This window comes from Pezoporus flaviventris, unplaced genomic scaffold, assembly GCF_033815535.1.
Source record: "Pezoporus flaviventris isolate CSIRO_AGI_PZ_B2104156 unplaced genomic scaffold, CSIRO_AGI_Pfla_v1 ptg000034l, whole genome shotgun sequence".
Lineage (NCBI taxonomy): Eukaryota > Metazoa > Chordata > Aves > Psittaciformes > Psittacidae > Pezoporus > Pezoporus flaviventris.
The window spans coordinates 1,800,188-1,823,839 of NW_026892582.1; the positions used below are offsets into that span (position 1 = coordinate 1,800,188).

Genomic DNA, 23,652 nt, shown 5'->3' on the forward strand with positions numbered 1-23,652 from the left:
TATGTCTTCATAGGACCGTGTCCCTGGAGGCCTCTGCTGTCAGCACAGCTCAGCACCAGGCTGTGCTGCTTCCTTCTCCTGATCGGCAGTGAGCTGGAGGGATTATTTTTAACTCTCATCTTGTTAAGTGCTTACAGGAGCAGCCAAGGCCCTTGCTGCTACTGCCTGGCGCGGGACCCCTTTTGGGACAGAGTTCTTCAGAACCATTTTCTCCTCCCTGGCACTGGTAGAACCTCAGGGGTGTAAAGGCAACAGAATTCACTCCCCTTGCAAGAAACCCGGGCTGAGTGCTTTTCCCTTTAAGTTTCTTGGTTGTTTGTCATTCTGCAGTGTCCAGAAGCATCTGAGCCCTCTGGCCGCTGCCTTCTTAGGGAATGTCGTCATCGGGTTGCTGCTAATTGCTGAGCTAACAGGGAGGCACAGGGGACCCGTGTTCTGTCATTTGTCACAAGCTCTTTGCCGTGTATGTCATAAGCTCTTGGATGAATTCATTGCTTCTGGGCAGGATGCTGTGTAATTTTCAAGGCTTAAAGGGAAACCAGGCAGCTGGGGAAGAAGCCAGTTGGGTGGCAAAGCCCTGGTGGGGGAGGCAAGGGCCTCCAGCTTCTGCCTGTGGTCAGCATCTGGTGTAGAGTCAGGATCAGTGCTGCTGGTGCTCATCAGGAGCAGAGGCTGAGGCAGGGAGAAGCGTGTCCTTCTCACAGCCTTCCTTTCTTTCTCAGTTTGCTCTGCACCCTTCTGCTCTGTGTGGATTCATCCCTCTGGCCTTCCTGGCTATGGAGCTGGGAACAGATCATTCCCATGGTCAGGCCCAGGTTGTTCTGGGACATGCACATCTCCAGCAGCTTTTCCTTCATCCCCGCAGACACTGAACCTGCATCAGGAGCTCCAGCCTCTCCAGATTTCCTTTTTAAGGTTCTTCAGTGGTAGTACTTGGGAACAAACAGAGGTCAGATGTTTTAAACTTCCCATGTTTGTGACGGGGTAAATGCTTTGAATACTAAATTCTGATGCCTTTAGTGGTGGCTGTAACTTGATTTCTGAAAAGGGACTTATTGCATCAGTACCTTTCTTCTGGTTTCCAGGCTTGCACTGCAGTGGTGGCTACCTCCCAGAGGTTTATTGCCCCTCTGGATATCACATATTCACCAGGCATGTGAGCAATGGCTGTGTATAAACCATTCCTGCTTTATGTGATTAATAAAGCCAGTTCCACGAGAGGCTGTGGAGGTAACAAGACTTTGCTGTGTGGTGTTTGGTTATCTTCAAGGCTGTTAGTCTAAACCTGGACAAAGTTCCTGCAGGTAGGATTTGGCTATGTTCCGCCTCCTGTGCTGTCCAAATTAGAACTGCAGGACGTATTATTAGAGCAGAGCAGGAGTGTTGGGCTGACACTGTGTTCTGAGTTTCTTGCTTCCCCTGAAAGCTCCTGTGCTGCTGCTGTAAGAGGTGAGCAGGCATTTGTTGTGGTTCTCCTGAGAACATTCGGTTCCAAACCAACTGCAGGAACAGACAGAGGTTCACTTTCCAAAGCAGCGATGGATGCAGGCAGCCTTCCAAACCCAGATGAAAATGCTTCCAGCTCCTATTTCAGGATGAGAGAAACAAGCACAAATTGATCAGTGAAACCTAATCCATGGCTTTTGTTTGTTTGTTTTTCATATTATTAGAAGTGAAAGGCAAGGCAAGTTCGGTGTTTGGCTGGAGTGCTCAGGTCCCTTTGCTCTGAATCCTGATGGGGTCTGGAGAAAAATAGAGCTTATGGGATATGGGGGGTTACTCTGTTGGTTCTCAGAGCTTGAGAAGGTGAAGAATGGTGGAAACAAGGTTTCTTCTGCTTTTCTGTCTATGAATCAGCATAAAAAGGGAAGAGGAAGAAGACCTGATTGCTGATGGTCCTTCCTGCTCTCCATGGCAGCTCAGGACAGTGCCAGCACTCAACAGCAGAGTGAGGATGCTTTTGGAGGTGGGAAGCCACATTTCTCCTGTACAGAACTTGCTGGACTTGGAGAATTTTTTAGCATACACTCTGCATTTGCTTAGAGTCATGCCCTGCAAACATGGCACTTGGCAGCTTGGGGAACTCCGATAGCCAGAATGGGTGGTTATCTCCAGAGCTGAAGGCCAGATGGGAGCTTGGCAGCATTTCTTTATCAAGTCCTATTTTAGGTTGTTATTTGGTTAATTCCAAAGGTCAGTGGACATTTGCATTGCCCTCGGTGGGGCGACAGCAAAGCAAAGATGGGGGAGTCTTAGCAGCATAGTTTGTTGTGTTTGAGTGGCCTTGCCTTGCCTCTGGTTAATTCTTCTTGGTTGGTGTCCATAAACACTGGGTGAGCAGGATTGTGAGGAAGAGTTGGCCTGTGTGGAGAAAAAGGACCTGTTTGTGACCATTAAATGATATTCACTTTATATAGCAAGTATTTATAAGGTAGATTTAAATGGGAGGTTGTGGGATGACTAAGCTGGGGAAGAATGGTTTGTCCAGCCACTTGAGATGCTGCAGGTACAGCCTGGGTGAAGTGCAGCTGCCTCCACAATCATTTTGGACGTGCCTCTGTAGCTCACCCTTACATCAGTGAGTTGTGTTGAAGCTGTGGGTGGGGAGGAGTGGATTCCTCACTGTGGGAGGGGGCGGGTAGAAGTCAAAACACCGTGTTATATTTCACCCTTAGTGCTTTGCTCTGACACATGATCCAGCAGCAGCAGCCTCCAGCCCCATGGCGCGCCTGGGAAGCTTTTTTGAGGTCCTGTGTTACACTTCAGGCTGTGTTTGTGTTTTCATGACTTAGCTGAAAGGTGGCTCCATAAAGATTTCAGTTTGGCAGATGAATGAATGAATGAATGCAAGATTCCTTCAGCTACTTGAAAACTACTGTGTGCATGGTAGTTAATTCTACTACAGATTGGATTCAGTCTTTGGCTCTTGTAATACTCAGAGGATACTGAGCATCTCACTCGTGAGGATGCTTTTGGAGGCGGGAAACCACATTTGTGCTTTACAAACCCCAGTGGATTTAGAGAAGTTCTTAACCTACTTGCTGCATTCTTTTAGAGTGATGGCAGTGTAGAAAAGCTGTTCCATTTTAACAGTGGAGCATTACTCTGTCCCACTGATTGAGTATGGGGGGGGACTTGAAAGGAGCCACCGTGTTCTGAGCATAGTTCTTGTCTGAGAGCTGCTTTGGATCCTGGAGTTGTGCCCGTGTAGCTGAGTTTTCCCAGGGCGCTGTGTGAATGCTGAGCTGTCTTCTAATGAATTCAAGTGGGCAGCAGCATAAGCCTGCTCTCATTTTCCCTGGAAGACGCTGCTGCATTGTCTTGTCTGTATCCTGAAAGCCTCAGTGTTGTTTGTCAAAGGCTGGATTCTGCAAGTGCCACGTATGCAAAGAAGCCTGTGAATAGGAAGGGCTCGCTGTGCTGGTTCTCAGCTCCCCACATAATGCCCAGGGCCGGGGCAACTGGCTGAAGCAAAGCGGTTTTGTTGCACTCTGGTATTCTGTGGGCATCCACTGTCCCACACGTGAGGGGTTTAAGCTGCCTGGCTATGTTCTGACCATGCCCAGGAGTTGTGTCCTGCCAGGCATGTGCACCAGGCCTGTGTTTCTATGCCCCCAATAGTGACAATGGGCAAAGGCTGACAGGAGTGAAGGGATCCCGTAGAGCCATGTGTGCGCTCGTGGCAGGTTTGGGAGCTGCCTGCACCTCCCAGCTCGCAGGCTAGCGTTCTGGCTGTTGATTCGGGGAAAACTCCAGGAACAAACTCGCCAACAAGGTTCTCGAGCTGACAAGCAGGTATTCTTTACTGCGGTGCCCAGAGACACGGGGGATAGCTCCTCCTAACGCGTATCCCCGTGTTGCTACACAGGCCATCCTTATATAGTCACTGGGCATACATACATACATACATATTCATGAGGCTACACATGAATTACATCATTTTCCAGACAGTTCCCTGCATGCCTACCAAAATGTGGTGGTGGTCTCTGAGGGTCCTTTACTTCTCCCAGCAATCTTCATCATTTTTGGCAGTCTTTGAAGCACCAGCTTAATTAACATTACAGACATAGCAATCATCCTGTCCTTCTAGTTATCAGTTAGTTTAACTGCTCCCATCCTGGACATCTGCTAGTCCCCGATACTCCCCAGTAGATGTTTACACCAGCTTAATGGGTTCATTAACACCACAAACAGCAATCGTCCTGTCCTTCTACCGATCAGTTAGTTTAACTGCTCCCATCCTGGACATCTGCTAGTCCCCAGTACTCCCCAGTAGATGTTTACACCAGCTTAATGGGTTCATTAACACCACAAACAGCAATCGTTCTGTCCTTCTACCTATCAGTTAGTTTAACTGCGCCCATCCTGGACCTCTGCTAGTCCCACATACTCCCCATCCTCAGGTCCTGTTTTTCTATCCTGTTTTTCATATGCTTTTTGTACTGAGGTCCTAAGGACCTAAACCTGTGTCAGCTACCTTCAAGCACCTCAGTTGTTTTCCATTACAAAGCCATCAAACTTAAGGTTAGAGCTGATTACATCTTGTGCTTTTGTGCCTCCTTGTCTCAATGTGAACCACCTTGTTTGCAGAGTGTATTTGTGCTCCTAACTCTTTCACTTGGCTCTCACCCATATGAGGGAAGACAAGTGATGTAGCTGTGTACCAAAGCAGGATATGGATATTGGATGCATCCTGGCATCATGTATGATGGGGTGCTTCTGCAGGTCAGTGAGCAGGTCACCCATCCATGCTGATGGTGATGGGCATGATGGTGGACACGGGGCTAGGTGACCCTGGACCATCAAGCTGCTTCACCAAGGTGGGCAGGGGATGATAGGGTTGGAAAAGGGGAGTTGCTCTGAGGGGCCTGAAGTACTGCAGGGCTGGATCTCCTCCCTTCAGTGTCTAAAAGGAGAGGGTCTTTGACAAGGGCATTGGGGAAACAAGACGTAAATCTCCTGTGTGGGCAGTTGGTGAGTCTGTGAGTCCCAGGCAGCCCTTCCTGTGGCTCCCACACTGCCCTGGGTGCAGGGAGGCCTCAGGGGTGCATTGCCAAGGGTGTGAGCAGGCAGGAAGGAGCCCTGGCCCCAGCTGTGCCTTAGCACTGCTACTTCTAGGAAATGATGTAAGATGCTTCCTTATACAGATGTTTTTCTAAGCACATCCTGAACTTTGCTGATGGGTGGCTTCCTGGCTGTTTACCTTTTGAGATCAGCTCCTCTGGAGCGGTGGAAGCTGAGTTCTGTGTGTCATTTATTGTGGGGAGAATGTGCTTCTTGGTGATCTAAGCCTCTTGGAATGTGCTGGCTGAGAGCTGCACGCCTTGGAGGGCAAGGTCAGCAGGCTTTTGGTGCAGGGCTTTCAGAGGTCAGTGCAAGACTGATGCTGTGGGCAGCATGCTGCAGTAGCTGAGCTGTTCACCTCTTCCTGGCCATCTGAATGGTGGTTCAGAGCTGCCCAGCATGTGTCTGAGCTGCAGCAGGTCTCTGCTCGCCTGAATGCACCCGCCTGCGAACCCAGGACAGTCTGGGAGGTGATTCATGGGCTCTGCCTCTACTGCAGAAAGCTTTGGTGTAGGACTTGGGATCTGCCCTGCCCTGTGCTGGGATTCAGCTGCTTTGTTAATAGGTGTGACTCCTGGAACAAGGGCACCCGAAGATGTCTTTACCCAAGGAGGTGCAGCAGGACCGGCAGGACACATACTGCAGGAGCTCAAACAGCTCCGTGGCCATGGGTTATTCTCTGGGTACAGGGCAGTGTGGGACAGGGAACACCATCGGTTCTCTCACCAGCACTGAGGTCCATTCATGACAAACTTGCTTCTACACCTCTCCTGTGAGGAAAGGCCGAGAGAGTTGGGGCTGTTCAGCCTGGAGAAGGCTCTAGGGAGACCTTGTTGTGGCCTTTCAGTCCTTAAAAGGGGCTTGTAAGAAAGATTGAGACTTTTCAGCAGGGCCTGTTGTGACGGGACGAGGGGTGATGGTTTTAAACTAAAAGAGGGAGATTCAGGCTGGATGTGAGGAAGGAATTCTTTACACAGGGTGGTAAAACACTGGCACAGGTTGCCCAGAGAGGTGGTGGATGCTCCATCCCTGGAGACATTCAGAGTCAGGCTGGATGTGGTTCTGGGCAACCTGGTCTAGTTGAAGAATCCCTGCTCATTGTGGGGGTTTGGACTGGATGAGCTTTGAAGGTCCCTTCCAACCCAAACCATTCTGTGATTCTACAGGAGAGCTGTAGAGTTAAACAAACACCCTGCAAGAGGAGGGGTGTTCCTGAGGTGCTCAGCACCCTCTGGACAGATTTGATATGGTGTCCTCGGAGAGTGGCAGCTGGAGGCTTAGCTGAAGAACAAATGTGCCACTTCTGCTCTGCTTTGTTTGTGAGCTGAGTGCCAGGCTCTGAAATGAGCGTGCCTGCCCTCTGATGAAAGCAGGGGATTGATTTGTCCCACTTTTAGGTGGCTAAAATGTGGGTCACTGAGATGCAGGACATATTAGCGTGACAATTTCAAGCCTGAAGGGACAGCATTGGCTGTTGATGCCTGTCAGAGTGTGAAAGTCAGGACTTGTAGGTCAGCTGCTATTGATGAGCTTGATGCAAGCCTCGTTTAGAGCCTCTGCTTTAAACAGAGAAATGGTTGGTTTCAGCTTAGTCTCTTCTGGGTGTTAATAAGAGAATTTGAGTCTTGGCTTCTGGGAAGAGACAAAGATGCCAGCTTGTAAAAGAGCTGTGGGATTGCTTGGGGAGAGCTCAGAAGTGGTACACAGTGTGGTGCATCTCCTGGCTCTGGCTGGGAGCTGTGTCCATCTCAACGCCTGTCTTGGTCCTGCTGTTCATGCCAGGACCATGACCATCATCTTCATCATCTTCATCAGCTTCTGAGAGCTGGTGTCTGTCAAGGCCTCAGATGTCTTGTGTCCCCCTGGACTGTGCCTTGCTCCCCTGCTGAGCAGCAGTATGAAAGTCCATGATGGGGTGTGTTGCTTACACTGGCTCACAACCGAGTGGGGCTGCAGTGGCATCCAGTGGCTCAGACAGATGAACAAAGGAGGTCCTCATGCAGAGAGCGGGGGTCCCCCTGCCTCAGCATGGGAAGCTCCAGACCCCTCCAGGCTGGAAGCACTGTTGTATGGGCCCTTCACTGCAAGAGAGACATTGAGGTGCTGGAGCGGGGCCAGAGAAGGGCACCGGAGCTGGTGCAGGGCCTGGAGCACAAGTGTGATGGGGAAGGGCTGAGGGACCTGGGGGGTTTAGTGTGGAGAAGAGAAGGCTCTGAGATAGTTTTTATGGGAGAGGCTGATCTCTCTTGTGTCTGGGAGGATGGAGAGAGCGAAACTATGTGAGTAACTTCTGTTACCTGCCTGTTTTCCATAGGAACAGGAATGAGCAGGGCCTGAACATGGGACAAGAAAATTGAATTTGAATCTCTGCAGCAGTGTATTATTGGTTGACCTCGAAGTGTTTGTCCTCCTTTACCTGCCTTTGCAGCTCTGGCAGGAGCTGTAGCGTGCATTGCTGGGCTCGCATCAGGAGGCAAAATCCCTTTAAGAACCTTTTAGGAATAAAAGTGGAAGATGTGATGGGTGTACACTTTAATATCCTTACCTGCTGTTGGCCTGGGTGGGCCTCTGGCATGAACTGCTGTTCCGGCAGCAGGTACAAAATACAGCTAACACTTGTGCTGTGGTTGGAGGGTGCTGCAGGCGCAGTTCCAGGAGCTGGCTGGGATCACAGTGCCTGTTGGGGCAGGTCTCTGTGCAGAATGCCGCCTCCCGGGGATCCCTGCCTTCCTGCTGGCACTGCCAGGCCTGGATGCCGTGGGCAGGAAGGTTGTGGTGATGAAGCCCAGTGTTTAGGAGCAGTTCTGGGGGGACAATCAGCCTGTCTCTATCCTGAGTGTATTACGTTTGTATCCTGCAGGTCGTGTTGATCATGGACAGTGAAGAAATCCCGACTTTCTCGAGTCCAAAGGAGGAAACTGCGTATTGGAAAGAGCTTTCCTTGAAGTACAAACAAAGGTACTGTTGGATATTTGCAGGCTGGATTTGGTTCTTGGCAGCCAGAGCATTGTTTAATCAGTTCCTGTCCAGGAGCACACCAAAATGGGTAGCAGATATTTTGGAAGGAATCTGCATTTCCAGCCTGGTGGGAGCTGAGTCTTTCTGGCACAGTGTTACCATGCCATGAACTCCAGGCTATGTTTTGAGCATGTCTGAGCAAGAGCAGAGCTCTTCTGCCATCATGTGCATCTTTGAATAATGAAAGTGCTGCCTTAAGTAATATCTTGATGTTTTATCGTGGAAGGTGCCTTTGGGGTGGCTGTGTATGATTACTGTTCTCTTGAGCTTCTCGTAGTGGAATTACTGGTATGAGAAGTGGCTGATTTGGTGTCTGCTGCAATTTACTGAAGTGTGCTGTAGCTCATAGTTGATCTTGTACCAGGGCTCCATATCTGTTAGGGGGGCACAGGGCTTTTTGGCAATGCAAAACAGCCAGGGAGGCTGCTGTCTTGTGTAACGCTGTGCTGCTGCTGGGGTGGAGATTATTTGGGGATTGATTTTGCCGTGGGGGCTCCCAGTTCATTTTCTTTGGAAAGCTTGCCTTGCATTCAATGATACCCATGTGCAATTGAAGCCAGTTGGGCCTTTCTCAAGCCCAAGGTGCAAGCTGTTACTTTGCTGGGTTTTTGGGGGGAGGTGTTGGGCATGTGTCCATGTAGAGAACCCCAACCTGTTCTTGGGTGTCAGAACATTCTGTCTCAGACACCAGTGGGTATGCTGATTCCTAAAGCCTTGCTCATTTTCCCTGCTGTTTGCTAAGAGCTGAGCTATTACCTATGGTAAAGACATGAATTTAATAAGCAAAGTATGTGGAGTGGCTCCTTCTAGCCCTTAATAACTGGCAGTGGTGTGAGGTAGGTGGGTGCTGACTTCTTGCTGACGGGCTCAGCAACCCCAGATTCAGACCTTCATACTTTGCAAGAACCTTCAATTTCCAGGTAGTGCAGAGCCCCAGGAACTGATGGTCTCTCTTACAGCTCTTGACCAAAATCAGGTTAAATGCTTGCTAAATTCATTGACTCTCTCAGGGCTTTAGCAGTGGAAGCTAATGGAGTACAAAGTGGTTTTCATACTCCCATGAATCCTGTAAATAGCCTTGAGACAAGTTCCTATTCACACATTCATTTAATGTAGCTGTTTGGTTTGATGTAAGAGAATTAATTTCCTTTTATTGCTAAGCTTAATGTAATTTCTTCATTTCCCCATCTTTCTTTTTCCCCTTGGAGGTCTATGGATGACACTTAACTACTTTAAAACTCCCCTTTCTTTCAGTTTATTATTTTAGGAGAGCTGTGGATGTTATTTTAACTTGGGAGATGCTTTTCAACTGATGAAATCCTTTCCTTCCAGCTTCCAGGAAGCTCGGGAAGAGCTGGCTGAATTTCAGGAAGGAAGCAGGGAATTAGAAGCTGAGCTGGAGGCACAGCTAGTGCAGGCTGAGCAGAGGAACAGAGATTTGCAAGCAGATAACCAAAGACTGAAGTATGAAGTGGAAACATTAAAGGTAGGTCTTTCCTGTAACAGCATTGCTGCTTCTTACAGATATGCCTTGGATCTCTTTGTAGATTGCCTGCTCTGTTCTTGGTCACTGAATGTCCAACTGAAGCGAAGGAGTTGTCTGTTTAAGATCCACGCTTCAGCATGGCAGGTGCTCCAAATAAGGCCAGCAACTTCCCAGGGAATTTTGTGGTGGATTTTTTCTTGTTCACATCATGAAGCTCTCATCATGGAGTTTGAATTCTCAAAGCCTTGCCAAGGAGTACTTTTATTGTTACACAAGCAGCATCAATGCAGCAACGGGGGGGGGGCAACACAAGCAGGTTTTGTCAGACCTCTGCGTTGTCTTTCTTTGCAAACTGGCTTTTTTTACCCAGAAGGTCTCCTTGGTTTGATGAAACCTTGAAGAAAGCTGAAGATTAGTGATTTGTGCACGTATTTCGTTTGTGCTTCTCACTTACTCTGAACAGCCGTAGCTGTGGAGACAGGAATTGCATAAGGATCTGCATGTGCAGAAGGGAACTTGTAATTGATGCCTCTTCGTTAACAAGCTCTTGCCTATTTTGGAATCTTGGAGAAGCAATCATGTTTTGTAGTCTTGGGTTATTTCAGTGAAGGCAAAGCTTAGCAATTTACCCAGTGAAAGTGAAGTTTATGGGATTACTTGTTCATGTATCCAGTCCCAGCTATAGCTGAAGGTCGGGATGTGTTTGATAAGGTCAGTAGTTTTTCCATAAGCCCCTCTCTGTACCCTCAGAGCTGGTGAGAGTGTGTTTGGGAGTGAATTCTTACAGTCTTTCACCTATGAGGCTGTGGACCTGCAGGTTTTGTAGCACATTTCAGTAGCTCTCAGTTTTGCTAATGGAGATGTCAGTCAGTTTCTGGTGACAGTGTGGCTATTGTCAGGGGAGGGGAGGCTGCACAGTTGGATTTCTCTCCAGCTTCCTACATGTCTAAGGCTTCAGAGCAGCTGTCAGTGCAGGCTGCTGGGAGCAGATGCAGGCCTGCATCTCTGTTGTGGTGAGGTGTCAGTGCACAGTGCGGTGTTTGTGGCTTTGCGCTGTGCCCAGCTCGTATGCTCAGAGCACGTTCCCTCTGCCTCTCCAGTTCCTGCTCTGGATCTCCAGCAATCCCAGATCAGCAAGCTGCAGGAAGGATGTTCGTTTCTTTGTCCCATTTCACTGCTGTTGATGTGGAGCGTGTATGTGTATGTTTATCTCGCTACTCCTTTCTTTCAGGAGAAACTGGAGCACCAGTATACACAAAGTTACAAGCAAGTGTCCTGTTTGGAGCATGACCTCAGCCAGACACGGGCCATTAAAGATCAGCTGCATAAGTATGTGAGGGAGCTGGAGCAGGCCAACGATGACTTGGAACGTGCCAAGAGGTGAAGGCTGCAAACCTCTTCCTTAAAGTTTTCACTAGGTCTTTTCTTTGCTTCCCAGATTGATCATTTTACTATTCCTTAAGAGGGAAATGAGCAAACATTCAAAAAACCCCTAAAACAAATCCCAAGGTGTGATTCTTTGAACAGTGCAGTTTACCCTTGGAGTCACCTCATGAGCTGAGAGCTTTACATTACAACAGGGAGGGCAGGGGCCCAAAAGCTCTTTGTGTTCCTGTGAGAAACGAGCAGGCACAGAGCAAGCCAGGCCACTGCACTGCTTGTTATAGTACCAGCTAGGTGACTCTTGTATTTGTGATCCTTGTAGCTCAAAGCCGCTTTGAAATAAGCTGTTGCTTTACATAGTCCCTTTCAAATAAAGCAGGCCAAAGGAGTCTTCTCTTCCCTGCACAACAGCTTAATGACTGTAGGGAACAAATGTGTCCTTTATAAATGCATAAAATGAAGAGGCTGCTGTTGGAAGTGCCCAGTTTGGGAGCAGGTCATGCTTCCGTTCTGCAGAATGGGAATTCTGCTGCTGATTCAGTGGGACCAGGAATGAGCCTCTGGCTATCTGGCAGAAAGATCTGAGAGCTGAGGCCATGTTTCCACAAGGCTCTTAACCTCATGACTAACTTCTGAACAAATTGGGTCATAGGCAATACCTCACTGCCCTGCCTCCTGCATTCCCTGTCCAGAGCTCTGAAGAGTGCAGCACCACCTGAGCTACTGCACTTATTAAATGTGAAGCTTTGGAGCATGGCTTGGGAAACATGGCATGGGAGTGCTGGCCTGGCTCTTTCCCAGCCCTTTGGTACATCTGAGAGCCAGATGCTATCATGTTCTTTTCATCTTATTCCCCTGCTTCTCTGGAGTTTATTTCCATAGCTTTCAAATGACTAACTTGAAAGTAGGCCCTGCTAACATTTTTCTTCTATTATGTTTTTAAATATGCTTTTATGCTGGTTGAGCTGAAGAACCCAATATTCTGGATTTTGTTTCTAGGGCAACAATAGTTTCGTTGGAAGACTTTGAACAAAGGCTGAACCAAGCTATTGAGAGAAATGCCTTTCTAGAAAGTGAACTGGATGACAAGGAGTCATTACTGGTTTCTGTACAGAGATTAAAGGATGAAGCGAGAGGTATGGCTTGATGAGTTCTGTGTCCCACTGCATTGTTGGCTTCCTAAGAGTTATGTAGCAACCAAAGCTCATGTTTATAGAAAGCCTCGCATAATGAGACCTGATCTGGATACTTACCCTGTTAGGTATTACTAACAGCATGTTCTCTATTCTTTGTATGCCCAGTGTAGTTGAGAGGAAAAATTTCCTTGTGTAGAGCAAAATTAATACCAGGTTCATTCAGGTTTTTTAACAGAGGTAAGTAGAAAAATACTGCATTCCACAGATGTAATAGAATTGAGGAAGTGTGCTTCAAAAGTTCCCACTTGCTGTGGTTTTCTGCCTTGCGTAGGAAGGGAAAGCACAGGAAATGTCAGGGAAATACCTAAGTGGTTAACTAAATTAGTTTTTAAATCCTGTCTCCTGTGTTGTTTCTAATCCTCTTGGAAATTGCCTGGTTTATTTAAGATACTCCAGTAAAGACTGTGGTTAGACCTTTTTGAGAGAGTGTTCTGGGATACGATCAGGAGGTGGGAATTCCCCAGTGGATTTCACCTGGAGAATCCTGGGGAAGCGTTTTCTAATGGTTGGTGGAAACTGATTTTTCTACTAGTGGGGATGCTCTGCAGTCAGTGCCTGCTGTTACTGTCATGCAGAGACCAGTGGCTTCCAACTGGCTTTCCCAAGGGAGGCTTTCTAAGACAATTCCTCAGTTAGACCTGAGTGTAAGACAACAACAAACCCTTCAGCAGTTGCTCACCTTTGTGAAGCTCTCTGAACCAAGTTTGTGCCCCACAAATGGAAAGCCTCTGCTGGAAGTACAGGGGTTTCGTAATAAGTATGAAAGGGGAGAGGAAGTATTTTCTGAGGAAATATATGTGTTGTAATTTGGGGTTAGGGCAATAACACTGGAAAACCCAGCAAACCTAGGGGACTGTTTCCTACAACACTGGAATAATTGGCCAAAAAGGACATGTTGTTTCTTGGATGAGTCATCTGGAAAAGTTTAGCATTAGTTAGGGTAGCAAAGCTGCGTGTTCCCCTGGCAGCAAGCAGGAGCCACTGAAAGAACTGCTACAGTGTTGAAGTCAAATACAGCATTTCTGATTCAAGAGCCCCAGGGGTGCCCAGAGAAGCTGTGGCTGCCCCATCCCTGGCAGTGTTCAAGGCCAGGCTGGACACAGGGGCTTGGAGCCAGCTGGTCTAATGGAAGGTGTCCCTGCCCATGGCAGGGGTTGGATCTGGAGGAGCTTTAAGGTCCCTTCAACTCAAACCAGTCTGGGATTCTGTGAATGATGAAGTTGCTCTATCCAAAAAAGGATCAACCCATTTGTAATATATTTTTTATTTGCATCTAGTTCCTTCTAAAGGTTTTATGGATTCTTTGCTGAGCTGTGCTGGATGCTCTTTGTAGCAAATACGTGTGGGAATGGGAGGGGACAAGGCAGGGGTAAGCAGCAGGCTGGAGAGGAGGTGAGAATGAAACAGGTTCCAGGCTTTTTCCCTGTCATGTGGAATACTCAGTCTCTCCTATCTGCTCTTTTCTTCTTGAGGCATCAAGAAACTGGATACAGCCTTTTGGTTAGTGTGGAATCCTGTGGATTATAGACTGGAAGAGTAATGTGGGCAATTGGGTACACAAGAATAGGTCATTCCTCCCTTTTTCCAGCCTCTGTCAGAGCAGGAGCTGAGCGTAGTTCAGCAGATGTTTGTGACACACTTCCCATGGGACTTACACTACAGATGGGGAAGAATGCTGGGGAGAAGGGGGCTGCTGGGCCCAGGGAGGGCTCTGTTTGTTGCCCCTCTCCTCCGGGCTGAAATGGGAAGTGATGGTGAATGGCAGTGACTGCTCTGAGATGGGGCCCTCCAGCCACAGGCAGTTAACAGAGGCTTGTTGCAAAGCATCTCCTCCTCCTCCTCCCAGATGAATAGACTGTTAGAGAAAGCAGTTACTAATCGGTGTTTGGGGTGTGTGTTCTGTCAACCCTCAGACCTGAGGCAGGAGCTGGCCGTACGGGAAAGGCAGCAAGAAGTCACGCGCAAGTCAGCACCCAGTTCCCCAACTCTGGACTGTGAGAAGATGGATTCGGCTGTGCAGGCGTCCCTCTCCCTGCCAGCCACGCCTGTTGGAAAAGGATCAGAAAATAGTTTTCCTTCCCCAAAAGGTATCCACAGAAACTGTGCCTGGTTGGTTGGCAGCATTGCTAACCATTGCAGACCAGGTGCTTGTCAGTGGGCTTGAAGCAAGTGTACGTGTGTGTAGACCCCACACATGTTGCATAAGGTGTGTTTAAATCCTGGGGCAGCATAAGTGTGTTTAAGGAGTATAATGAGTAAATAGCATGGAAAAGAAAGAAGCTTACCTATTGCTTGGGAGGGATTTGCACTCTGCAGTAGATGCCTGCAGTGGAGCACTGAAGACACTTGGGGTTGCAGGAAAGTGTAGTAACTGGTAGTGCTGCTCAGCTGTGGAGCAGCAGTGGTGGGTAAACAGCGATCAGTGATTCTGGTGCTCTAGAGGCTGTTATCACACAGCTCCTGTTTTCTCTGTGAGGCAGCAGGATGTTAGCGCAGTCCCATTCCCCATCTGGAAGGCTCTGGAAAATCACAGAGATTATTACATATCCTTCAAATTAGAAGGAGCAGATTCCAGAGGAGGCTCTAGCTGGAGTAGATGGACTGCAGGCAATAGCCTTGCAGATGAACAGTGCATGATCTCCACATGTAGGTCTATGCAAAGAGGGCAGTGGACAGGAATTGGGCTTTTGCATTTTCCCTGACCAGTGATCATGTAGTCTGTGTTCTTGTGGGGTGGCTGTGTGAAGACTCTGCAGTAGGATTTTAGATTCATCTTTTCATGTAGAAGTTGATTTATTTAAATTTAAAACAATAAATGAACTGTGGAGGAGTGGAGCATATAATCAAGTGTGTCTGTGTTTGCAGCTATACCAAATGGATTTGGTACCAGCCCCCTTACTCCTTCAGCTCGAATATCTGCACTCAACATTGTGGGGGATCTGCTACGGAAAGTGGGGGTGAGTGCTCTGACCTGAAGTGTTCCTCACTCTGCAGTGCTGGCACTGAGCTTTCTTCCTTGTGTGCAGTGACAGCAAGGCCTGGGCCCATGCTGAGTACATGCAGTGTTTAGAATGTGGTAATGTTTGGGGGGGGTTAACTATCTTGATTTGTAAAGCATGTTGCTAGGGTTCTGAGGCCAGTTTTGGATGATGAAATTCATATTCGAAGTAAGAAGTTTCTCAAGCACTTTGGTATATGGGGTTGGATGCCATCAGCTGCTTGTTCTGACCTTAAACAGGGCCTGCAGCTTCCTCTGTAATGAGACCAAGATGCAAATCTGGGCCACAGAGCCTGGATGCCTGCTGCACACAAGTGGGGAGCTTGAGATCTGGAGCTGAGATCACGCTGCCAGTGTCCCCTCATGTGCCTGTGGGCATTTGCAGCAGGTGCTGAAAGTGGGGAAAAAGAGAGAGACCTTTGCTAAGAAAGCGAGAAAAGAAATGAGGAGAAAGCCAAATCTTTAGTTGAGGAGGCAGTGAAACTTGTGAGCCTTTAAAGGGATTACCACTGTAAGCAGGGACAAGTGCTTAAAACTCTGTCAGTGTGCTCTTCAGGATGCCAGGTTTCCAGCTGAGTTTGAAGTTAGGAGAAGCTCCTTGATGTGCCTCAGTGGGTAGCTGTGAGTGGAAGCGTGGGTAGCCTTGGTGCTGGCTGTCCTCTGTCTCCTGTGGGTACCACTGATGAGGCAGTAGCTGCAGGAGAGGCAGCCGCTTTAGTGAAGTTTGGAAGGAAAAGTGACCTCGTTGCTTGCGTTTTGAGCCACTGAGCTGGGGGTTGGTTAGAAAGGGCAGCAGGCCCACTTGTGGTTAGAGTGACATGGCTAAAATGGGATCATTGTGAGTAAGAGTCTGCAGGGGATTTAGGGAGCTTAATCACAATCCCGTGTGATTACTCTGCAAGGACAGGAAATGCCAAATAAGCATCCTGCTTTCCCAGCCTGCCCTTAGACACCCGCTCAGAATTCCAGCTCACACATTTGTTTAGCAGCAGTTACAGCCTGCTCAGGATTTCTTTGCGTTTGGCCACTCATAGGATGCCTCATCCCAAACCTTAGACTTGCTTTCTCTGCCAGAAGTTTCCCTTAGGCTTTCTTGCCTTCAGCTGACACAGGGAGAGATCACACTGGCTCCTTCCAGCTGATAGGTGTTTTGCGACCGAGAGGTAGGTACCTGTATGAAGTAGCTATCTCCCTGTGTGCTCGCTGAGCTCACACGGATTTCTAGAAGACCCTATAGCGTTCACTTACTTGTGGTAGCATGTCAGTGGCCTGTCGATGGAATATTGTTCTACATGGAACCAGACCAAGCTCCCAAATATGGGGAGATGAGATTTTGTCTCCGGTGCATGCATTTGGAAGTGTCTGAATGTAGCCATGCACAGGGTGGATGTAACAGACAGTTGGAAGGACATTCTGCTAGGCCAGAAGGAGTCACATTATGGCTCAGTTTGTTATACCTGCCAGAAAGGGCGGGTGATGTCCTGAAAGAAAGGAGAGAATCAGGATTTTGGTCTCCCTCCTGCCAGGAGTCAGTGGATGAGGCAGAGACTGTTACCTTGTATAGGCGAAAAAGATCTCACCAGGCTTGCTTGGAAGTAGTAGGGATGAGGTACAGACCACAGGGATGGGCTTAGCTAATGCAGTTGATTGCTCCTTCTGATGTTGTTGCTGTAGCACCTCTTGTTCATATCAGTGGGGCTTAAGCGGCTTTGTTTTGTAGGCAGAGATTAAGAAAGAAATGCTAAAAGGCATTGTCCTGGGGAGAAAACTCAGCTTCTCAACTTCACAAATACACAGTCCTCCCCCAAACCTGAGGATTGTGCCTCAGGCTGTTAGACTTCTGGTTAGCTCACCTCAGCCTTTGTGCAGCTGCTGAGGCAAGGAGGCTTGGTAACTTCTGCTGGGAGGTGGCTTCCTTCTTTTAGGTAATTGAGAGTTCTAAAGTCTGAGCCCTGATGGAACTGAGTCACACCTGGAGGTCTGCCTCTGCATTGCATTTCCTCTGGGGTTGGTGACAGAGAACATGAGCTTTGTTCCCATTTAGTTCCATTTTTGCCAAAGGTGAAAATCGGGGTCCTGCTCCTGGTGACCCTGGGGTTGTGACAAAGCCTAAATTTGAACAGCAAAATGCTTCCTCTTGTTAAATTATTAGTAAATTAGTATTGCTCTTTTTTTTGACATAATCTTGGTTTTCCTGTTTCCCAGGCCTTAGAATCCAAATTAGCTGCTTGCAGGAACTTTGCAAAGGACCAGGCATCCCGAAAATCCTACGTGTCGGGGAACGTTAACAGCAGCGTGATGAACAGCAACGGCACAAAGTACCCTCACCCCGGGCACACTTCCTTCTTTGACAAAGGGTAAGAAAGGATTTCCTTTTACCTGAAAGGAGAGTGCATTCCAGGATGCTACTCGGAGCACAAGTTTTTCTTGGCTGGTCTTTAGCACACCACAGTTTTCATCCTATAGGACAGATAATTTGTGGAGCCAAAGTCTCAAGGGGACAGGGACACTGACAGATTTCTGCGAAGCGAAGAGAAAAGCAAGCGTGGCTGTGTCTTAGCTGGTAGCATGCAGGGCCTGTTCTGTCCCTCTGCTGCCTAATCTCTTGGTGGTTACATCTCAGGTAATAAACATGCCCTTAGACAGGTTCTCAAGTAAGTAGTGGTGGTGTTGCCATAGCTACTGGTGCATGGGGAAGCACATTCACCACAGAGCTGGGGATTCCCTCGGTGGGAACAGCTAAGTGCAGGCAGCAGATCCTCACAGGAGGGTGGGGCCCTGTTTGCTCTCTTTTCCCTTCTATTAGGGGAAAAGAAAACGTCATCAACAGTGTAATTCTGGCTGATGGAAGGGGAAGCTGTCTCGGTGCTGATGATGCTGTGCGTCAGCTGTAGAGCCACAAACTGCCTTCACAGGAAGAACTGCCCCACGTGCCTCCCGTGACTCGCTCGTGGTCAGAGCTTCCTCTGGGATACTGGGAAGTGGTTCAACAGGAGGATTTTCCCACAGGGCCCTGAGGTTGTGTGAGGAGCCCTGAGGAGCAGGACGAACAGCACAGCACAACTCCAGCGTTAGCACGGTGGTGCTGTGAGATGTGCTGGTGTCACTGGGCAAAACTCTCCCCCCGTGCTCCATGTATAGTTATCCTCAGTACTAAACCTCGGGTCAGGGGAATTTACTGCTAATATTCAGTGTATCCTCAGTCCAGAATTTAGAGAATTAAATGAGCTGTTACCAAGCTGAGGAGTGCTTTATAGACAGCAGACAAGCTGAGCTTCCTACAGTCATCCTGGTTTGAGCTGAATCGCGTTGCTACGTGGGTAGCAGGGCAAGTTGCATCTAAGAAACTGGCATTCAGAGTTTTTAGAGTCACTATTGCTTTGGGAAAGGAAGAGTTTGGAGATTTAAGTGTCATGTGCAAATCAGACCTTAAGTTGTCTGTGTACTGCAGGGCTGACTGGGGCTGTGCATCACCACAGCAGCGCTCACGCTTGCAGTGCGCAGGCTGTGTTTCAGGTGCAAGCTGTCAGGGGAGTTGCTAGGGAGAGATTATGGCTGTTCTTAAGAGGCAGCAGGGCTATATTGAGTTGTGGTGTGACAAATAAGCTGATTGCTGTGTGGGGTGGGGGTTACTTTTAATTATCCAGATTGTCATCACACTTGTTATCTGGGCTGGCTGCCTGGAGTTAGGAGCAGGTTGTAGCTGGAAAAAGCTTAGAAACTCAGCCTCCTGCAAGAGAACTTCTACAGCAGAGTTGGGGGACGTTAGTGGGCTAAAAAAGGCGGTGGAAATGACTGATGTGCTTATCTGCAAAGTGTTAAAGATCCCTGCATGGCCCTGCTGTCTTGTCCTTCTCTTTTACACCCCATATGCTGTTCACAGCAGGGTCGGTGGCCCACGCTTTTCCCCTTACATTTTGCTCCTGCTCTGCCTTGCTGCCCCTGTTGAGGTCTGTGTGTGCTGTAGGGTGGCAGTGGCTGTGCTGTGTCCAACCTGTATGATTTTGTCTGCACATGTAGGCTGAACTGAGCAGTTACCTGCAGGAGGTCAGCCCATCGTGCTCACATGCTGCAGCAGCAGCTGAGCTCCCAGCCATGCTGGCACCTGTCCCTGGCAGCCATCACATCCAGGGTGCACAGTGGGGGCTGAGCATGAGGGGCTGTGTCCTTTCTGCCCCCCTCTGCTCTCTCTCAAGCCTTTGTACTCTTCTCCTTGCCTCTAATCGTTGCATGTGATCATAGATCAAATCCAATCTGCAGCCACTGCCTAAAGAACAGCCAGTTGTTGGGCAGTAGTACTGGGACAACAGTGACACAGCCACATCACTACAGTTCCAGCTACAGAATCCCAGAATCGTTAGGGTTGGAAGGGCCCCTGGAGATCCTCCAGTCCAAGGCTCTGCCAAGGCAGGACCACCCAGAGCAAGGCCCACATGTCCAGGTGGGTTTGGGATGTCTCCAGAGAGGGAGACTCCACAAGCCCCCTGGGAAGCCTGTGCCACGGCTGTGCCACCCTCAGTGTAAAGTTCTTTCTCGTGTTGAAGTGAAACTTGCTGTGTGTTAGTTTATGGCCATTGCTCCTCATCATGTTGCTGGGCACCACTGAAAAGAGTCTGGCCCCATCCTCCTAGCACCACCTTCGAGATATGGATCTGCATTGATGAGATCCCCTCTCAGTCTGCTCATCTCCAGGCTAACCAGGCCCAGCTCCTGCATCTCTCCTTGTTAAGAGAGCTGCTCCAGAGCCCTGAGCATCCTTGTGGCCTTTTCTGCCTCTGCCGTTTGGTTGGTTAAAATGTTTGAGTCTCCATCTCCCATCAGCTTGCCCAGTGGAGCTGCGCAGGCACTGGAGGCAGGGGAGGCCTGGATGGCTCTGGGCTTGCTCTGGAGCGTGGCTCTTGAATTGGAAGTCAGGACTTGGCTGCTTTTGGAAATCTTGCCAGTGTCTGCAGGCTGGTTCCTTCAGGAATGCGCTGTTCCTGTGCGGATGCCAGGGCCTGGCAGGGCAGCACCTGAGCCTGTTCTCAGATGCTTCATTTTTGCTGTTGTAATTATTCTGAATTGGATATAAGCTTGGATCCAGTCAGGAAGCAAAATGCCTGGGACCTTGCAGGGCTCTGCAGAGGCACCTGAGCAGCAGAGCCGAGGCAGCGTGTGAGCCAGCATGGTGCTGTTCCTTGGGGCATCAGCTCCAAGCTCACTGCTCCCCTCCTACACTCTTCAATGTCCAAGCCCTTGTAGTTAATTCTTATTCTGAAGTTATTTTTGTGAACCTCTTGGGCTTTGTTTTAATGAACCAAGCTCAAGTTTGAACACGAGAGGTGCTCTGCAGTGCCAGGGAGCATGCAGGTGTATTTGCACTGTGAACACTGTCACCCACCACCCTGCTCATCATACGTCAGGCTGGGAAATCGGGGTCTTCCTCCTGTTGCCTGCTCTGACTTATGAAAAGGTTTCCCTGGAAAAGAGGGACCTGGGATACAGGTGAGTAACTCCCTGTTCTGGAATGTGCTTTGCAGTACTCCGAGCTTTCATCTGGCTGCGTGCAAGCCACTGCAAGGTGCAGAATGTGGTGGGAGTGCTGGTTGTCCCCTTGCCTGGCCACGCAGAGGTGCAGGAAGAGAGGTCTGGTGAGGTTTAGTTAACACTTTAGCTTTGCTCCAGCTCTTGCATCCAGGGATGCCCACGATGTCTTTATGGTGTGCATAAACTCTTCCACTTTTTCTCCACTAGGCGTGAAAAGGTCACATTCCCCACCTTGGTCATGGGTAAATGAATTCATTTGCAATGATAAGCTGCATGCATTTTAACCTGGGGCTTGAAGGGGCAGAGCTGGTGGTTATCTAACTGCATGAGGTAGCTCTCTGAGCATTACAAACTAATGGTCCATGATCAAAGCCTGAGGCTATAATCTCTCTCCTTAGTTCAGATAAACTCCTCTGCTGCTGTGACCTGTTGCAATAGGAAGATCTAGTGTTGCTGCTTTCTTGATCTAATTATTTCTTCTAGTCCATGCACGTTTCTGATTGGATTGGTCGCAGCAGAGCCGCAGGATGAAGTATCGCTGCTCTTCATGTAGTTTTGAAAGTTAGTTTGCCCTTTGGTCCTGTTTTGCCTCCAGTGTTGGTTTGCCAGTGCTCAGTTGCCCTGGTTGTGCCTAATGGGAAAGCAAACATGGGCACAGACACGCTGGGAGCCAGCCACGTGTTGGGCTTGAACATGAGCACAAGCACTTCCAGGCTGCTGCTGTTGACTGAACCCTCCCAAAGGGGAGCAGCTTTAATCCTGTTTGGTGCTGGATGTTTTGGTGGTGGTTTCCCTCTTCCTTGTCCCACTTGGCAGAGGTGCTTTCTGGCTGATAACTAATTCGCAGAGTCATGCTGTGACCAGGTTGGCTTCATGCCCCTTCATCCCACTGCAGATAGCAAAATATGTCTGCCCCTCAGTGTTGTCCAGCAGCTTTTTACTGCGTGCAGCAAAGAGGCACTTGGGAATGTATTGAAGCAACACTTGAATGGGAGTTGAAGCTTCAGGCTGAAGGAGGGGGAGGCAGGAAAGGTCATTTCTCCCTGTTCTGCCCTGCTGCTGCGATGTGCTTCAGGCTGTGTAATGTGGGTGTTGAACAAGAAGAGAGGGAGCAGGAGCAGCTGGGGGAGCTGTTACCATGGGAATCTGTCCTTGCAAGCCAGGGTTGAGATGTCACCTCTTCAGCTGGGAGGATTCTGACACTGCCCAGGGCAGCAGCAGCAGCCTCGGGGGTTTCCTGCCAGGGTTTTTGCACCCTGGATGCAGGAGGTGCGAGGTCACCCCTATGCGAGTTGCAGGGCAAGGGTGTGCATGCGAAAGGGAGCCTAGAACAGCACTGCTGTGTCCTGGGGATGCTGCCCGGAGCTGCTGGCACAGAAGCTGCTGGCACATGGTCCCTGTGGCAGCGCTGCAGGGGGGAGCAGGATGTGCTCCTTGAGCCCTGGCGCATTTGCTGTTTTCCTCATGATGGAGCCCTTGCTCTTCTTTTCCTTCCCGTTTTCACTCACGGCAGCTGATCTGAACAGCAAAGATGTCCTGAAGCTCACTTTGAACAAGCGCCTGTAGGGACAGGCCAAGGGGAATGGCTTTAACCTGCCCGAGGGGAGACTGAGCTGAGCTCTTAGGCAGAAGCTCTTCCCTGTGAGGGTGCTGAGGCGCTGGCACAGGGTGCCCAGAGAAGCTGTGGCTGCCCCATCCCTGGCAGTGTTCAAGGCCAGGTTGGACACAGGGGCTTGGAGCAAGCTGCTCTAGTGGAAGGGGTCCCTGCCCGTGGCAGGGGTTGGAGCTGGAGGAGCTTTAAGGTGCTTTCAAGCCAAACCAGTCTGGGACTCTCGCAAGCGTAGCTCTGCCAGAAGGGATCCAAGTGGCTTCTCATGGGGTGCTGGTGGTTCAGGCCGAGCTGGTGCAGTGCTGCAGCAGTGCTTTGTGGGAGCAGGCAGACATCAAGGGGGACCTGCCTTGCCTTGCAGGGGATGGGGTTCTTCCCCCACCTTCAGTATTGCAAACCCAACCATGAGGGCAGGTTCTCATGTGGGTCAGCAGTGGGTGCTGTCCTGGTCCAGGGATGCAAGGACTTCTGGCTGTGCGGGCTGCAGCGCTGGTGATCCGCAGAGAGGAACCTGGTTACAGCAGATCTGTCAATGCCACCGCAGAGTAGAGATGGAGAAGCTGTCACAGCCCTGCACTGCCCTTCCAGCCCGCCAGGAGCCCAGGTTCTCCACACCTTCACCTCTCCCAGCAGCCAGAGGAACCCCTGGATCCTGGGGGGGGTGGAGGCACCCCGAGCCCTTGCTGCAGCCCAGGCAGGGGTAGTGCGGTGCTGAGGCTCCACGGCCGGGTTGTGCCCATCACATTACTGGGTTCTCCTGCTCCACGCGGGCTGCACGTGCCTGCTGCCGGCAGGGATCAGCACCATCCTTGCAGCCCGAGGGGGGGGCCCTGTCCCCTGCTGCACAGGCAGGGGGAGCGGTCTGTCTGTGTCTGCTGGTGCTGGGGCGAGGCACGCGGCGCCCCTCCTGCGGCTGCTCCTCATCACTGGCTTCTCTTATTGCTTCTCAGGGCAGTGAACGGCTTTGATCAAGGTCCCCCCGGCCTGGGAGCCTCTCGCCCCTCCTCAGCGCCTGGAATGCTGCCCCTGAGCGTATGAGCCCGCGGGAGGTCGTGTTCGGACTTGCGGATGCTTTTCTCAGCCCACCCAGAGAAGAAGCGCTCCAGCTCGCTCCCCGCTGCCGCCCCGCTGGAACACGACCCGGCCTCCTTGTCATGTTAATGCAGTTCCTGTTCTCCCGCTGCAGCGGACGTGCTGTGGCTCGGCCCCATGCCCTGCAGGGGATGCGGGGCTCTGCTCACCAGACCCTGGCCCGGCAGCCTCGGCACTCGGGTTCTCTCCTCTCTCCCCTGGGTTTGGCACCACACAAGGGCTGGCCGCTGCCCTCCCTGCCTGCGCCAGCGTCCTGCTGCTGGGGCCGGGCGGCTGCTGC

General features: G+C 50.0%; 1 protein-coding gene across 2 annotated transcripts; it reads left to right on the top strand.

Annotated features, from left to right (window-relative positions):
• The first annotated feature begins 1,279 nt into the window (after positions 1-1,279).
• NDEL1 (nudE neurodevelopment protein 1 like 1) lies at positions 1,280-23,498 on the top strand. Of its 2 annotated transcripts, XM_061461957.1 has the most exons (10): positions 1,280-1,304; positions 7,925-8,022; positions 9,415-9,568; positions 10,800-10,948; positions 11,951-12,087; positions 14,061-14,234; positions 15,013-15,104; positions 17,351-17,502; positions 20,879-20,913; positions 23,231-23,498. In XM_061461957.1, exons 2-10 carry the CDS (start codon positions 7,937-7,939, stop codon positions 23,236-23,238), a joined length of 987 nt encoding a protein of 328 aa, XP_061317941.1. In that variant the 5' UTR covers positions 1,280-1,304; positions 7,925-7,936; the 3' UTR covers positions 23,239-23,498. The 2 variants fall into 2 exon arrangements, with proteins under 2 accessions (XP_061317941.1, XP_061317940.1); XM_061461956.1 differs by lacking the exons at positions 1,280-1,304; positions 20,879-20,913.
• The last annotated feature ends 154 nt before the right edge of the window (positions 23,499-23,652 follow it).

Coding starts and splice junctions, on each gene's coding strand:
- NDEL1 (XM_061461956.1), top strand. CDS start 7,937: ATGGACAGTGAAGAAATCCCGACTTTCTCGAGTCCAAAGGAGGAAACT. Junction 9,569..10,799: donor ATGAAGTGGAAACATTAAAG/GTAGGTCTTTCC, acceptor CCTTTCTTTCAG/GAGAAACTGGAGCACCAGTA. Junction 15,105..17,350: donor ATCTGCTACGGAAAGTGGGG/GTGAGTGCTCTG, acceptor CCTGTTTCCCAG/GCCTTAGAATCCAAATTAGC.